Below are 17,413 nucleotides of genomic sequence, written 5' to 3'. Positions count from 1 at the left end.
ATGCAGTTCTCTGGGAACCAGACTGGATGGGGGATGGGGGAACTAGAAAAAACAAAAAAGCTCCCAGCACCCAGTTCCGCTGCCCTCGCGCTTACAGTGTGGTCTCTGCCAGTTAGCCGGAGGACCAGAGTCTCATGGCAGCTCTTGGCTGGAAGGTCTAAAGGATCATCTTTCTCCTGCTCCAGACCTGCCTTCCTTCTGCAAAGGGTAGAGAAAGGCAGCGATGGCGGCTCAGGAGTCCGCCCGGGGGCACGGGAAAACAATTGGGAATCCCTAGAACAGCTAAACCGAGGGGACCGTGAATTCTGCAGCTTGGCAACTGCCCCTCCGAGTCGAGGCGGTCCTTCGAGTGCCGCAGCCCGGGCGCCCGGGAGGGAGCAGCCGGCGGGTCGAGGGGGGATGCCGTCCTGCGGCAGCTGCAGGGCTCTGCGCCGCCCACTTTCCCCGCGACTCAGGGCCGCTGTCCCGGGCGAGTGGGCTCGGGGAGTGACCAGCCTCGGCGCTCCGCCCCCGGCCTGCCCAGACCCGACTCGGCGCGCCCGGGCGCGCGCCCTTTGCATAAAGCCCTCCTCCTCGGCCAAGGTAGAGGAAGTTGGGTTCCCGCCTGGATGGGAGGCGGGAGGGAACTCAGCTCCTGTTGTTTTCCGTCTGCGGGAGCGGGTGGCGGGCGCAGGGGGCGGGGTGCGCCCTCCCACCCCGGGCCGGGCGCTCGGGAGAGACAGTCGCGCTTGGAGCCTAGTGCAGCTCCTAGCCCCTGACATCGGGCTCACCCCAAGCATCCTTCCTGGGGGCTGCGGAAAGTGGAGCTACTCTGTCGTTCCGAGGACCTGGGAGGAGTACTGGGTACCCTTGGGGCTGAGCCCTGGGGGGCGCACACTCAGCCAAGCCGGACCTTGCGTTTCCCGAAGGGCCCCTGCCCGCATCCGGGACGAGATGGCCGCAGGCGTCCGGGCGTCCGAGTCCTGGGTTCTCGTCTGCTTCGGAGCGCTACTGGCCCGCTGGGTCTCCACAGGTAAGGGGCGACGATCTGGAGGCAAAAGTTGATGCGAGGCAACGGTGGGAAGGGGAGAGCCGGGGACCGAATTCTCTCCGACTCCCTGGATCCAGTCGTGGCCGAGGCCTCGAAGTCGCCCTGGGAGGGTCTTGGCTTTCCTGCTCGCAGCTCAGCTTTTTGCAGGAAGGAATTTTACCGAGCGCTTGATAAAGGGCAAGACATCCCTACCCTCCTAGAGTGGGCAGCAGGCGAGGCTGCAAAGGGCCTGCGGAGGTGAAAATTGGGGAAACTGAAGATGGAAAAGTTGAAGAGGTGTGGAATGTTTATTTTTATTATCTTTTTTTAAACGGCGTATGTAAATTCGCGGTCTGGTTTTACGTGCTGCGCTGGTTCTCAAACTCGAGGCTGCTTCTATTTCCTCTTCTCCCTCTGCCCGAGGTTGAACTCGCCTTGCACCTGTAACCTGTGTTTCCCTGCACACCCCCGCAAGCAGACCTTTGTGGACTATGGCAAAATTCTGCTTTTCTCCTTTACTTAAAAGAAACGAAAAACTTTTATTTTGCAATAATTTCAAACTTACAAGAAACTTCCCCTACACTTGACATTGCCTCTTACTCTTGATATGATTGGTGAAGAGTCTTATTTGCTCCATCTGTGATCTGCCTTGGAGCAATAAAGAACAGAGGGTTGCTTACAAAAACAGTTTGTTGTTGCTGTTGTCTTGTCGCTAAATCCTGTCTGACTCTTCTGCGACCCCATAGACTGTAACTTGCCATGCTCTTCTGTCCTTGGGGTTTCCCAGGCAAGAATACTGGAATGGGTTGCCATTTCCTTCTCCAGGGGATCTCCCTGACGCAGGGATCAAACCCATGCCTCCTGCATTGGCTAGCAGGTTCTTTACTACTGAGCCACCAGGGAAGCCCTTACAAAAACATACATAATTTTTAAAAGGTTGAAAAAATGTTTCTGAACTTAATTCACCAGCGAATGCATGTCTTTTGCATGCAGGGTAGTGTGACAAGCAGTGAGAGGACCTGAGGTGAGGGAAAGGAGATGGAGTTTGCCAGAATACTTACAGAGTCCTAGTTTCAGGGGTCACCCAGTCCAGTGTGGTCTGCTGATCTCTTGTAGGTGCCTAGAGGCATTGCCCCCTGTGAGCTTCCTAGCTGCTTCTGCTGCTAAGTCACTTAAGTAGTTTCCGACTCTGTGCGACCCATAGACGGCAGCCCACCAGGCTCCCCCATCTCTGGGATTCTTCAGGCAAGAACACTGGAATGGGTTGCCATTTCCTTCCTTCTCCAAAGCATGAAAGTGAAAAGTAAGTCGCTCAGTTGTGTCTGACTCTTAGCGACCCCATGGACCACAGCCTACTAGGCTCCTGCATCCATGGGGTTTTCCAGGCAAGAGTACTGGAGTGGGGTGCCATTGCCTAGCAGCAAGTGCCAAAAGTTCCTAATTGTGAGGCTCTCACAAGTTTTTATTTTGCTTTGTTTTTAACAATAATTTAAAAACAATAAAATTCCTCATAAGCTAGATTTCTAGTTTAGGTGGGAAAGTCTGAGGCTCTTGCCTCACAGGGCCTGCTTTCCCAAGTGGAACTGAGTTGTGGTCACCCGTTTTCTTCTAGGATAGGTGACTTCAAATTTGTAGACATGACAAGGCTGGCACCTCCAGGCATATGTAGGGGTGGTCACTGGGCTTTGGGGAGACGTGGATATACCGTCTCCAGTTGGCTGACCCTCAAAGTTAAAGGTGATTGTGTATTCCCTACTCCCCAACTGTCTGCAGTGTTTACTGTACTGTGAATATCAAGGGCCTGGGGACATCAGAACCCTGGGTTGAAATCATCATTGTGGGATGAACTGGCTGCAGCTCTCCACACAAGGATGTTTCCTGTACTGCCATGCCCAGTTATTCTGATGCCCAGGTCAAGTTCATCTTTGTGTACAGTGCCAGAGGGCTTCCCTTGCTTAATGTGTTTTTGTTCTTCAAGCTGGGAGTTGGGGAGAAAACCATCTTTCTCCTATCACTTAACTCCAGACCGTGTTCAAGACCCCACTGTCACCTCAGGTTGTGAACCAGGTGTCATTCTTGAGGAAAGAATAGGAAAAAAAAAAATAACTTTGATATAGTCTCAACTCTGTAAATGTTAATATGATGGCTGCTTTGGAAAAGGGTTGTTTATATTGTTCCTTCCTTTGGTCCATATTTTTCTTTTTTTAATTGGATATAACTGTTAGTTTCTACAGTACAACATTGTGAATCAGTTATATATTTATACATATATCCCTTCCTCTTGAGCCTCCCTACCACCCCTACCATCCCACCCCTCCAGTCCATATTCTGAACTTAAGGTTGGGGGACTTTCAGGGGCCCTCTGGCCACCTTATGGATCACTTTTAGTAACACAGAATGTCTCACTCTTCTGGTTGGGAGACCGAGTAAATTCCTGTGACCTGGCACATCGAAGACCTGAATGACAGTCCCAGCTCTCCCAGTGGCTTTTGTGGGAGCTTAAGTAAATCGCTTAAGCTCTCTGAACTTAAGTTTTCTCAGCTGTAACATGAGGAGGTTTAGGATGATCAAGCATGGAACCAGTGCACCCTCAAGGACCACCCATTCCTTCTCCCTATCAGACATCACTAGTTGATGACTGTGTTCTTCCCTACCGAGCCCTGACTCAGCCTGTCCTGAACTCAGCCCTCAGGACTGAGGGATCTCTAAGGTCACCTTCAGCATCAGTGTTTAAAAAGAATGGAGTGAGCAAAGTCAGGAGAAGTGAAATGCCTTAAAATGGTGTAGTTTGTCATTATGTCATTCTATTCCTTGGAGGAAAAGACAGTGTTAGCTCAAGTTCCAAGACTAAAGTTTCACTGGGGCTTTTCCAAGGCTTTTTTTATTCCTTTGCCAAGGAGCCTGGGAAGGGCAAGTCTTCAGTCTCACGAACACATTGTTGCATCTATAATTCTCCAGTTTTTTTCTCCTCAGTGGGGATTGGCACTGAGAGCTTGGGTTCCCAGGCCTAACTATTTAAAAATAATTCTCACTTGTTTTTTAAAGTGATTGTTTAGAAGCGTTTCTTGCTGTTTTGGAATCTCCAGCATTAGGTCACATTCTCTGCCTTCCAACAAGTGGTTAGATTTTTTTTTTTTTTCATTTTACCCTGGCGTCGGGGAATGGTGTAGCCACAATGGGAGAGTGTGAGAATATCCTGTAGCTTCAGCTGTCTTGTGATTTTTCAGAGGTAGCCCCTTCCTACCAGATAAAAGGCCAAATACAGATAACGGTTACTCTTTGTTTTATAAAAGGGAATGAGTTCCAAAGGCAGGTAACAATTTTTTTACAACAACCTAATTGAGATATAATTTGCTTACATACTATATACTTTACCCTTTTAAACTGTACAATTCAGTGATGTTTAGTATATTCACAAGATTGTGCAACCATCACCATTAGTTCCAGAACATTTTCATCACAACAAAAAGATGCCCTCTACTTAAATATTAAGAGTCTCTCCTGGACTTCCATGGTGGCTTAGTGGTAAAGAATCCGCCTGCCAGTGCAGGAGACACAGGTTTGATCCATGATCTGAGAAGATCCTACATACCACGGAGCAACTAAACCTGTGTTCCACAACTATTGAGCCTGTGCAGTGGAGTCCAAGAACCACAACTACTGAAGCTCATGCACCTAGAGCCCATGCTCTGCAACAAGGGAAGCCACCACAATGAGAAGACCAAGCAACACAACTAGAGAGTAGCCTCTGCTCACCGCAGCTAGAGAAGGCCAAATGCAGCAATGAAGACCCAGCCAAAAATAAATAAATAAAATTTTTAAAAAGTCACTCCCCACTACGTGCCCCTGCCCCCAGGTAAGCCACTTCCCCAGCCCTAGACAACAGCTAATCCACTTTCTATCTCCATAGATTTACCTATTTGGACTTCTCTGTAGGTTTACCTATTTGGACATCTCATACGATTGAAATCACAAAATACGTTGTCTTTTATGACTGCCTTCTTTGACTTAACACAGTGTTTTCAAGATTCATTCATGCTATAGCTTTTGGCCTTTTTTTATGACCAAATAATATTCCCATTATATGGATATACCACATTTTATTCATTCATCAGTTGATGGGCATTCAGGCTGTTACCACCTTTTTGCTATTATGAATAATGTGAGCATGCATGTACAAGTTTTTGTGTGAACAAGTTTTCATTTCTCTTGGTTATACACCTAGGGGTAGAATTGCTAGGGTAGAGTCATATGGTAGCTTTACCTTGCGAGGAAAAATCAAACTGTTTTCCAACGTAGCAGCACCATTTAAAAATCCTACTAACAATGTATAATGGTTCCAATTTCTCTACATCTTTGCCAACACTTGTTATTGTCTTTCATTTTAGGCATCCTAGCAAGTGTGAAGTGTTAGGTATCTTATTGTAGTTTTGATTCGCATTTTCCCTAGTGACTAATGTTGAGCTTTTCATGTGCTTATTGGCCTTTGTCTATCTTTTGGAGAAATGTCAATTTAAATCCTTTGCTCATTTTTAAATTGTCTTCTTATTGTTGAGCTTTGAGAGTTTATATATATGTATATTCCACATACAAATCTCTTCTCAGATGTGATTTGCAAATATTTTCTCTCAGCTTGTGGGTCTTCTTTTCACTTTATTTTTTTTGTATCCAAAATGTGTTTATTGGGATGGTTTCCCATTCATTTTGCTTCAGCGTGCTTTTTAAAAAATATTTATTTATTGGCTGTGCTGGTGTGGGCTTTCTCTAGTTGCAGTGCGCAGGCTTCTTATTGCACTGTCTTCTCTTGTTGCGAAGCATGGGCTCTCGGGTGCCTGCAGGCTTAACTCAAAGTCACAAAGATAGATTCTTTTGGGTTTTTTTTCCTAAGTAATTTATAGTTTTCTAAGTATTTTATAGACCATGTAGATCTGTGGTCTATTTTGAGTTCCTTTTCTTTTGGCCTCTCTGCCTGGCTTGCAGAATCTTAGTTCCCCAACCAGGGATTGAACCCAGTCCACAGCAGTAAAAGTGCTGTGTCTTAACCACTGGACTGCCAGGTAACTCCTGATTTTGAGTTAATTTTTATATGTGATGTGAGGTAAGGGGTCCAACTTCATTCTTTTGTGTGTGGACAGCCAATTGTCCCAATACCACTGTTGAGGGCAGTTTATTTTGTAATGAAATATCATCTTTCATGAAACCCCAGAATATTCACATACTTTGAAAACTTCCAATGTGGTGGAAAAAGCACTGAATGGAGCAAGAAATCTAGACTCTGGTCACATACTGCTACCTTCTCATTGTAGGACTTCAGGCCAGCCCACTTCCCTTCTTTGCATCACAGTTTTCTCATCTATTGAATGTGACAGCATGAGTAAGACTGGTTCTGCCCATTATTCCTGCGCCTGTGATCTCTTTGTATATGGGTGCTGATTGTGGAGGGGGCTGAAAAATTAGGACTTTTCTCAGCAAAATGGGCTGCTTTCGCTTCTTGTTACCTGGTGGCAGTCTTAATGCCAAATCAGTTGCCTGAGCATCAGTCAGTCTTGAATGAGCATCAGGGTTACCTGGAAGGCTTGTGAAAATGCAGAGTGCTACCTCCCACCTCACTCCTGGGTTCTGATTTAGATGCTCTGGGTGGGACTTGATAATCTGAATTTCTGACAGTGCTGCTGCTGATCTGCACTTTTCATTCTGCCTTGGAACACCAGCTTCATCTCTGCCTAGCTAGTTCTTTCCTGACCATCAGATCTCAGTGTGGCTTCCTAGAGGAAGCCTTCCCTGTCAAAAACCACAGCTAGACTTAAGAGCCCCTTCTCCAAGCTCCTATCATGCTATTTATCACACTGCATCCTAATTGCCAGTTTATTGTCTGTTTGTTTTTTTTTTTTTGCCATGCTGCATGACATATGGGATCCTAGTTACCTGACTAGGGATCAAACCCATTCCCCCTGCAGTGGAAGCGTGGCGTTGTAACCACTGGATTGCCAGGGAAGTCCCTATTGCCTATTTTCTCCACTAGACTGTGAGATCCTGCGGGTCTCTATTTTGCCTGTCATTGGCTCCCCAGTACCTAGCTCAGGGCATGCCCCGAATTCCCCACTCTGAGCCCTTTCCTGCATGGAGCTGCTGAGTGGTGTTGCATTGTACCTGAGATGGAGAGAGACAGAGGGAGCACAGGAAAGAGGAAACAAAGCCAGAGCCCTCTTCCTTCCACCTTTCTGGATTTCTAGGCAAGTAAAGCCACTCGGGTTCTGTATCAGTTATTTATTGCCACAATAATCTGTGTGACAAAGCATCACGAAATGACCATAAGTGCTTGTTTCTGAAGGACCTGGGGGTACTGGGCAGTTGGCCCTGCTGATCTTGCCTGGGCTCACTCATGTGTCTGGGCATCAAGTGAGTGGCCAAAGGCTGATCTAGAATGGCCATAGCTGAGAGGATTGAAACAACTGGGGTCTGCACCATGTAGTTTTCATCCTCCCCTGATACCTAGCCCAGACACATCCTTCTCAAGGTGGTAGCAGAAGGTGAGAGTGAGCAAGCCCAATCACACCAGTGCTTTTTAAACCTCTGCTTGCAACACATTTGTTAACACCCCAATGATCAGAGCAAGTCACATGGTGCTACCAGAGTCAGGAGTGGGAGGGCGCTGTGGAGTGACATTGTGAAGGGCATAGACAGTGGAGGAGGGGCTGATTAGAACTGTTTGCAGTTGTGATCCACCACAAGTTCATTACTGTCAATTACTGGCCAATAATCCCAACAGGGTGGGGCTCTGTGTATTATTGCATCTCAAAAATACATGCCTGTTTTGTTTTTTTTAAATCTTAATGCAGGGAGACTGCAAGAAAAGGAGATTGTCTAGGATCAAGAAAGATAGTAACAGCCTGACCTTTCCTTGCACAGGATTGGAGGCTGTCATCATTGGAGAAATTCATGAGAACATCACCCTGCACTGTGGCAACATCTCAGGACCGAGGGGCCTCGTGACCTGGTGCCGCAATGACTCGGAGTCGGTCTTCCTCTTGTCCTCCAACTCCAGCCTCCCACCAGCCCAGTCGCGCTTCTCTCTGGTGAATGCCAGCTCCCTGCACATCGAGGCGCTGAACCTGCAGGATGAGGGGAACTACACCTGCTCTGAGGTCCTGAACAAGACTGAGACCCGGAGGTTCCAAGTGTGGCTGCAGGTGGCCAGTAAGTGGTGGGTGGGGATTGCAACTGGTGGGGAGGCGCTTAGAGCCTTGGACCTGAGGAGGCCTTTGGAGTCAGTAGCCTGGGTTTTATTCTGGGCTCTCCCACGTGTAAGCTGAGTGATCTCTCACATCTGTCATTTCCTTATCTGTATAATGGGGATAATAGGAATTCTTGCCTCATAGAATTGCTGTGAGGAATAAATGTCAGTATATCTACATATATACTCCAATACTTTGGCCACCTGATGCAAAGAACTGACTCATTTGAAAAGACCCTGATGCTGGGAAAGATTGAAGGAGGGAGGAGAAGGGGACGACAGAGGATGAGATGGTTGGATGGCATCACCGACACAATGGACATGAGTTTGAGTAAACTCCAGGAGTTGGTGATGGACTGGGAGGCCTGGCATGCTGCAGTCCATGGGGTCGCAAAGAGTCAGTCACAACTGAGCAACTGAACTGAACTGATATCTATGTAAATTGCTGTAAATGGCTCCTGGCATATTATTTATTAATAGTTAGCTATTACTTTTAGCTTATTAATATCATCCTTGCTATTAGTCTCATTTTATTATGCAACAAAGTATAACATAATCAAGTCAGACTGCCTGAGTTCCAACGCTAAGGACAGGTCATCTTGAGTAAGTAACTTAATATCTCCGAGATTCAGTTTTTCTTATTTGTTAACTAGGGACAATGCCTTGCATGCCTTATGAGGTATATGCTCTTATGCTCTAGTGCTAAGTACAGGGCTTAGTATGAACTACTATTACTACTGTCCTTCCTAAATCAGTCTATCATGTCTTCAATATATATGCATGAATTTAGACCAATAGTTGGCAAATTATAACCTGTGGGCCATTTCTAGACTGTTGTTTATTTTTGTATGACCTGCAAGCAGCAAATATATTTTTACATTTTTAATGGTTGAAAAAAATCAAAAGAAGAATGATACTTGTGACATGTGAAAATTATATGAAATTCAACTTTCGGTTCAAATAAGGTCTTATTTGAACATAGCAATGCTTATCCAGTCACATATTATCTCTGATTGTCTTTAGTGCTATAATCTCAGAGCTGAGTGACTGTGAAACTGATTGTATGTCCCACAGAACCTAAAATATTTACTCTCTGGCCCCTACAGAAAAAGTTTGTTGATCCCTGTCTTAGAGGGACATCCACATTCTAGTTGAGTGGAAATACCCATGTGATCATTTTATTGCTCCCTGATTTTCTCATCTATAAATTAAAGAATTTACTCGTTCCTTTAGTCAATACATATTTATTGAGAGCCCAATGCCAGACACTGTTCTAGGCACTGGGCCACAGGAATGGATCAGACAGAGACTGTCCCTACCCACACGGAACTGACATCCTAATGGCTGAAGGCAGACAGTCAACAGGTAAACAAATGCGTCAGGCAGTATCAGAGTGACAGGTGTTGTACAGAGAACTGAGATGGCGTGATGTGATTCTCTGAAACACTCCACATGGGTGGGTTAGAGAGGAGCTTTTAGAAGGTGTGACATTGACAGTGAATGATATGTAGGAGCCAGTCATGCAAAAGTGAGAGAGAGGGATCCAGGCAGAAATTGACCTAGTGCACGACGGGTTGAACATGGTGCATGTGTAGGTGAGAAGAAGGCTGGGTGTGGTGGGAACCCAGGATGTGAGAAGGCAGGATATGTGAGATATGAGAGGCAGGGCCAGACCATGTGGGGCTCGGTAGGACTGGTGTTGTGGGTTGAATTGTATCCCCCGGAGAGATATGTTGTTTTCCTAATCTCAGTACTTGTGAATATGACTTTATTTGGAATTAGGCACTTTGCAATTATAATCAACCTAAGATGAGGTCATTGTGTGCTCAGTCACTTAGTGGTGTCCAACTCTTTTGTGACCCCATGGACTGTAGTTCACCAAGCTCCTCTGTCCGTGGGATTTCCCAGGCAAGAATACTAGAGTCAGTTGCTGTGCCCTCCTCCAGGGGATCTTCCTGACTCAGGGATTGAACCTGCGTCTCTTGCATTGGCAGGCAGATTCTTTACCACTGTGCCACCTGAGAAGCCCAGAAGATAAGGTCATTAAAGTGGGCCCTAATTAAAATTGACTGTTATCCTTATAGGAGGAAAATGCCTGCAAAGACAGAGACACAGGGAGAACTCACACAGTGGCAGGCAGAGATTGGAGTAATGCAGCTGCAAGCAAAGGAATGCCAAAGACAGATGGCCACAAGCAGCAGCCACCAGGAAAGAGGCAAGGAAGGGTTCTCTCGTAGAGCCTTGAGAGGAATATGGCCCTCCTGACATCTGATTTCATACTTGGGAATGGTGGGAGAGTCAATTCTGTTCTTTTCTTTAAAAAATATTTATTTATTTATTTGGCTGCACTGAGTCTTGGTTGTGGCATACAAACTCTTTAGTTGTGGTATGTGGGGTCTAGTTCCCTAACGAGGGATTAAACCCAACGCCCTGCATAGAGAGCATGGAGAATAGCCACTGGACCACCAAGGAAGTCCCAATTTCTGTTCTTTTAATCTGTCTAGTTTGAGGTACTTTGTTAAGGCAGCCCAAGGATACTACTACAACTGGTAAAAATAATTGGGACGCTTATTCTAGGTGTAGGAGGCACCCCTGCGACTGGAAGCTAGCAGGGGTCTTGTGTCATTTAAATTACACATAGAGAATGGATGTGTCTGGTCACAAAGAAAACTGGTAACAAAAAACAAAGAAGCCAGTCAGAGGTACCAGATGTTAGTGGTCAGAGTTAGGGTGAAAATGTATGGTTCAGAGAATATTTTGGAGGTAGACTGCCAAGATTTGCTGCTGGATTGGAAATGGAGGATGAAGGAAAGAGAGGCTTCAAGGACTTGTCTAGATTTTTGGATGGTTTCTAAGGTTCCCAGCAACTCTCAAGGCTTATGGAATTTGCAAACACAGTGTTTTTGGGTCTCCATAAATTGCTGAATGACCCGGAATGAATGTGGGTGTATCAAAAAATGTCACCCAATTTGGCCCAGTTCTTATTGGTTCCTGGCGGGTGCCAACAGACCTCCCTCACTCCAGCTGCCAAAGAGTAATAATTCCTTTGGGACTACCCTGGCGGTCCAGTGGTTAATACTGTGCTCCCGCAGCACAGGGCACAAGTTTGATCCCTGCTTGGGGAACTAAGATCCTGCATGTTGCATGATGTGACCAAAAATAATAATAATTCCTTCATATCAGTCTGTCAATAAATCTTTTTTTTTTTTTTTTAATTTTTGGACGCACCGTGAGGTATGCAAGATCTTCTTAGTTCCTTGACCAGGGCTTAAACACACACCCCCTGCAGTGTAAGTGTGGCGTCTAAACCACTGGACCATCAGAAAAGTCCCTAAATGTCTTTGTTTTGACCTCAGAGGAGTAAGGTGGCATTACAACTTTGGGTTTTTATCTTATCATCACTGTCTCTGATTTATGATGATTTTATCTGACACTAACTTATTAATCATTGGCTAAGTTTATTGGAGGATGGATTAGTTTCATTATTGCCCTGAGGGAGATAAATGCAAGGTCTTCTTGTGATGAAAGTGAACTTACATTTTTTTAAAAAGTCACTAAATGCAAATGGTGCTTTGAGCTCTCTGAGTTACTGTGGTGTGATTTGTGTTATGGAAACTTCATTTGGAAACATATGGTGTCCCTGACTGGTTCATGAAAACAGGACATAGGCTGTCTTAGTCAGTTTGGGCTGCTATAACAGTAGCATAGAGTGGGTAGTTTAAAGAACAAACCTTTCTTCCTCACAGTTCTGGAGGTTGGAAAGTCCAAGATCAAGGTGCTGGCAGTTGTGGTGTCTAGTGAGGGCCTGCTCTCTGATTGGTAAATGAGTATCTTCTCTTCTTGGTAGAGAACAAAGATGGAGGAAGCAAGCTCTGGGGGCCTCTCCTTATGAGGGCACCATAAGGGCACCCCTTCATGAGAGCTCTGCTCTCAGGACCTAACCTCCTCCCAAAAGCCCCACCTCCAAATGCCATCACACTGGGCACAGACTTCAGCATATGAATTTGGGGGGAAACAGGCGTTCAGTCCACAGCACAGATATCCTCTGGTCTCACATATACCGAAAGGAACCCTCTGGACCGTCAGGCTGTGTTCCCATTTCGGAGAGACCCTGAGCTAACACCATACCCCTCCAGACACCAGGGAGCCCCTTCCTGCTGCTCAGACAGTGGCTGAAGGGGAGGCCTTGGCATCTCAGATTGGAACTCAGCCCTCATTTCTGCATGGGAGTTTCAGAAAATGGATTAGGCTTGACCCCACTATTCTGGAGGGTGGTGGTGGTGCTGAATGCCTGAGAGCACACTCTCTGAGGCCTAGTTGCCCCAGTTCAAATGCAGGTCCTGCTGGCTGTTGTCTTCATGACCTTGGGGAAGTCACTTGAACTCCTCCACCCTTAGTTATCATTTGTGAATTCAGGAGTAACGGTACAAGCTAGGCAGAGATTCCCTGCACACATTCATGAGATAAACATGTACAGCCTTCAGCATAGAGTTGGGCACACAGTGTATATGCACTTGGTTCATGTTAGCTCTGTCAGCTGGTGAAGCAGGTGACAGAATTCTTGTGGGAAAAAAATGCATCTTAAATTCCCAACAATCAGTGCATCTGAGCTTTTCCAACAAGATTTGCTATGTGTCAGGGACTCTGTGGGCCCGGATTTTCCTTTTCCCATCTTTCTATTGATGTGGTTGATAACTTAAGTCTCTTAAGGAGAAAAGTTTGGAAACATTCTAACATGGCCTTAGAAACTAGGGGGAGAATTCTGAGATGTGACAAGTTGTTATCTGTAAGTGACTTTGGTTTTGTTTTGTTGTTTAAAAAAATTTTTTTCTTCCAGCTTTATTGAGGTATAATTGACTTTGTGCTGTATAGCACAATGATTTTACTTATACACATCATGAAATGATGACCACAATTAGTTTAGTGAACATATGTCATGTCATATAAATACAAAATTAAATAGAAAAAAAATTTTCCCTATAATGAGAACTCTTAAGATTTACTCTCTTAACTTTCATATATAACACACAGCAGTGTTAAGTATATTTATCATCTTGCACATTACAGCGCTAATACTAATTTATCTTATAACTGGAAGTTTGTACCTTCATCCAATTTCCCTTCCTCCCATCAGCCTACCTGTGGTAACCAGAGATCTGATCTCTTTTTCTATGAGTTTGTTTGGTTTTGAACTATTGGGTTGGCCAAACTTACAGATAAATCCAAACAAACTTTTTGGCCAACCCAATATAATTGACCTACAACACTATATTCTTTTTTTTTTTCTTTCACTATATTAGTTCTTGTTACACGACACAGTGGTTTGATATTTCTGTACTTTTCAAAACGATTATTGCAGTAACTCTAGTTATGATCTGGCACCAGACAGAGGTATTATATAATTATTGACTATATTCCCCACACTGTACATTTCATACCCATGACTCATTTATTTTGTAACTGAAAGTTTGTACCTCTTAATCTCCTTCAGTTATATCTTTCCTCTCCTTACCTCTCTCCCCTCTGGCAACCACCTGTTCTCTGTATCTGTGGCTCTGTTTCTGATTTTTATATTTGTTCATTTGTTTTATTTTTTAGATTCCACATGTAAGTGAAATCATGCAATATTTGTCTTTCTCAATCTGACTTATTTCACTTGACATAGTACTCTCTAGGTTTATTCATATTGTCACAAATGCAAGATTTCATTCTTTTTTATGGCTGGATAGTATTCCATTGTATTATGTATATATATATATATATCTGTATATATACATATATGTACATGGTATATGCCATTTTGCTACTGCAAAATTAGTTGTATATTTTTGAGTGCTGCTCTGTCACTAAAAGATTCAAGTTAGGAGGCTGAAAAAAAATGTTTTATATCTGTGTATTTTATTTTATTTTTTTATTTTTAATTTTTTTGTATCTGTGTATTTTTTTAAAAATCTGATGATGAACAAGGAGCCAGGCATCGGTTTATTATGGGAGGAACACTATCATGGAGGTACTGTAAGGCCAAGTCGGTCCACTTCATTTCTTGTTATTTAACAGATTCTGTGTTGCCACTCTTGTCCTGTTCAGGAAGCTCATTCAGTGGCCTTGCAACATTCTCATAAGTCAGCTTGTCTTCTCGCCAAGCATCATCAATCAAATCCAAGATCCTTCTATCACTCTGTACCTCACTGTCCATTCTGTTACAACTCTGATCTTGTCAGACACACAGTTGTGACTGTCCCAATGCTTGGAATGCTGTCTTCTTCTTTTTTTTCCCCAGTAATTTTTTTGGGATATGTCTTCTCAGGCAAAGGGGACAAAAGTAAAAATCAACAAATGAGACTACATTAGACTGAAAACCTTTTGCACAATCAAAGAAACTATCAACAAAACAGAAAGGCCAACTACTGAACGGGAGAAGATAGTTGCAAATGATAAGAGATCAATATCCAAAACATACAAAGAACTGAAAATGACCCTGAATGTGTGAATGCATAGAAATGCTGCAGAAACACGAGGCTGGCTGTATGAGGGCTGGTAGCTTTCACTCTTCTTACCACCTGGATCTCTGCTTATCCATCAGTGGGCATTTGGTGCCTCTGTCTTCTAGGGAGGAAGGTTTTCTATAGGCTTGGGGTGATTCAACCTGCCTAGAATGGGCACTGTGATGTGATTTTGTTATTTGTCTCAGAAGCAAGGGCTCTGCACTGTTCGTTATTAATTTAATGATGCGGTTGAAGAATCTAGCCATCAGGATTGGGGCTGCTGCTTCTGAGGGTACAGAAATCCCTTAGTCTAGAGCAGTTCAGGATTGCCATGGCTATTTTTTTCCATTGCCTTACCCATCCCCTTCTGCCTCCATACTGGGTGGGCATGATGTTAGCACCGCTGTGTGTTTACTTGCAGAAAGTCTGGGGGGCTAGCTGTTGTTGTTCAGTCACTAAGTTGTATCGGACTCTTTGCGACCCCATGGACTGTAGCACGCCAGGATTCTCTGTCTTCCACTATCTCCCAGAGTTTGCTCAAATTCCTGTCCGTCAAGTCGGTGATGCTATCAAACCATCTCATCTTCTGCCACGCCCTTCTTTTGCCTCAACCTTTCCTAGCATCAGGGTCTTTTTCAGTGAGTCAGCTCTTCACATCAGGTGGCCAAAGTATTGGATTTTCAGCTTCAACATCAGTCCTTCCAATGAGTATTCAGGATTGATTTTCTTTAGGAATGACTGGTTTAATCTCCTTCCAGCCCAAGGGACTCTCAAAAGTTTTCTTCAGCACCACAATTCAAAAGCATCAATTCTTCAGCACTCAGCCTTCTTTATGGTCCAACCTTTACATCTGTACATGCCTACTGGAACAACCACAGCTTTGATTATAGGTACCTTTGTTGGCAAAATGATGTCTCTGCTTTTTAATACACTGTCTAGGTCTGTCATGGGCTTCCCAGGGGGTAAAGAGTCTACCTGCCAATGCAGGAGATGCAGGTTTGATCCCTGGGTTGGGAAGATCCCCTTGTGAAGAAAATGGCAACCCACTTCAGTATTTTTGCTTGGGAAATCCCATGGATAGAGGAGCCTGTTGGACTACAGTCCATGGGGTCGAAAAGGAGTTGGATATGACTTAGTGACTAAACGACAACAACAAACAACTAGGTTCGTCATGGCTTTTCTTCCAAGGAGCAAGCGTCTTTTAATTTCATGGCTTCAGTCACCATCCGCAGGGATTTTGGAGCTCAAGAAAATAAAATCTGTCACTGCTTCCACTTTTTCCCCTTCTATTTTTCATGAAGTGATGGGACCAGATGCCACTATCTTAGTTTTTTAATGGTTGAGTTTCAAGCAAACTTTCTCACTTTCCTTTTTCACCCTCATCAAGAGGCTTTTTAGTTCCTCTTCACTTTCTGCCTTTAGAGTGGGTAGCGTGGACCTTAACACATTCCAGGAGACTTTGTGCTTCTTTCAAGAGATAATTTCTTAGCCACTGGGGAGTTGAGTGGTGCACTATGCCAGCTGCTCCTGTGTCTGTTTTCCTCAGGCCAGGCCAGTGTTGAGGGGGCATTGGACCTGGTGGGCACACGGGCAGTGAGGAAGCTGGTTCGTATCAGCCTCCAGGAGCCCCTCTGGATGATTCAGTTGGGGCTTGGAGGATAGGAGTGCTTCTGTCTAGCCAGGGGTGTGACTGCCATGCCAGACTTGCAGGAAAGGGAGTCTCGAGAAAGCCCCATGTTCTCTGACTAATTGGGCCCATCTGATTTGTACATGTTCTGTGATGGTGGTAGTGACATTGTGCCCTGCCACAACATAAGGTCCTAAGGAAAGGGGGTGTTGGTGTACTGGAGAATGGTTGCTGGCCGCATCAGAAGATGGAATGGCCCTTGCCCAAGATTAATTAACTCAAGTCTTGCCAAGCTCATCTGAATGCTTATAAGAGCCTCTGGGTTTTGGCCTTTTGAACGGGAACAGTGGCCAATAAGGAGATGTGGAGTCAATGGGGTTGTTACGTTTGCCTCTATATTTCATCTCTCTCTTTTTTTAATTTGGCTGCTCCACATGGTTTGTAGGATCTCAGTTCCCCAACCAGGGATTGAACCTGCACCCTCGGCAGCAAAAGCGTAGTTCTAACCAATGGACTACCAGAGAATTGAGTACTTTTTGGTAGTACACCAGGGCTCAGTACCAGACCAGAATGCTGGAGTGGGTAGCCTTTCCCTTCTCCAGGGCATCTTCCCAATCCAGGGGTCAAAGCCAGGTCTCCTGCATTGCAGGCAGATTCTTTACCAGCTGAGCCACAAGGGAAGCCCATAGAATGTTAACCACATATCAAAATACCAGGGTAAGTGTTCTACCTCTTTCATCTCATTGGAGCCTTTGGTGGTAGAAGTTACTCCTTTTCTTTTCATTTCATAGGAAGGACAGGAGACTGAGAATAGAAGGGAAGGACACTTGCTCAAGGTTGTTCATATAGAAGTGGCAGTAAGTTTTATACCTAGGTGTGTCTGGGTGCAGAGTCCACACCCATAACCATTAGGCTAAGGTGTTCATCCACAAGTCAGAACTTGACATGACCATGGCCTCCGTAAGATACTAAACCTTTGTAACCACTCTATATTTTGTGTATGTTTTTGTTTGTTGTTTTATTTTTCTTTGCTGTTTTATTTTTGTTTTCTCCCCGTC

At 44.8% G+C, this 17,413-nt stretch overlaps 1 protein-coding gene and 1 pseudogene across 4 annotated transcripts in view; one reads left to right on the top strand and one right to left on the bottom strand.

Moving 5' to 3' along the window:
- Positions 1 to 219: 219 nt before the first annotated feature.
- Positions 220 to 17,413, top strand: part of VSIG10 (V-set and immunoglobulin domain containing 10) — a 39,034-nt gene continuing 21,840 nt past the window's right edge. Inside the window, exons 1-2 of one of the 4 annotated variants that reach the window (XR_006264114.1) lie at positions 220 to 1,012; positions 7,919 to 8,206. Coding sequence is in view for 2 of the 4 variants with exons in the window: in XM_043440094.1 (XP_043296029.1) it covers positions 934 to 1,012; positions 7,919 to 8,206 (367 nt within the window). In the remaining 2 variants the exon portion in view is untranslated. The remainder of the gene's footprint in view (positions 1,013 to 7,918; positions 8,207 to 17,413) is intronic. The other 3 variants (XR_006264111.1, XM_043440094.1, XM_043440085.1) reach the window with 3 other exon arrangements.
- LOC122423276 lies at positions 13,933 to 14,463 on the bottom strand (annotated as a pseudogene).

This window comes from Cervus canadensis, chromosome 1 (assembly GCF_019320065.1).
Source record: "Cervus canadensis isolate Bull #8, Minnesota chromosome 1, ASM1932006v1, whole genome shotgun sequence".
NCBI lineage: Eukaryota > Metazoa > Chordata > Mammalia > Artiodactyla > Cervidae > Cervus > Cervus canadensis.
The sequence above is the reverse complement of the archived record's forward strand: the minus strand, read 5'-3'. Positions and strand labels throughout refer to the sequence as shown.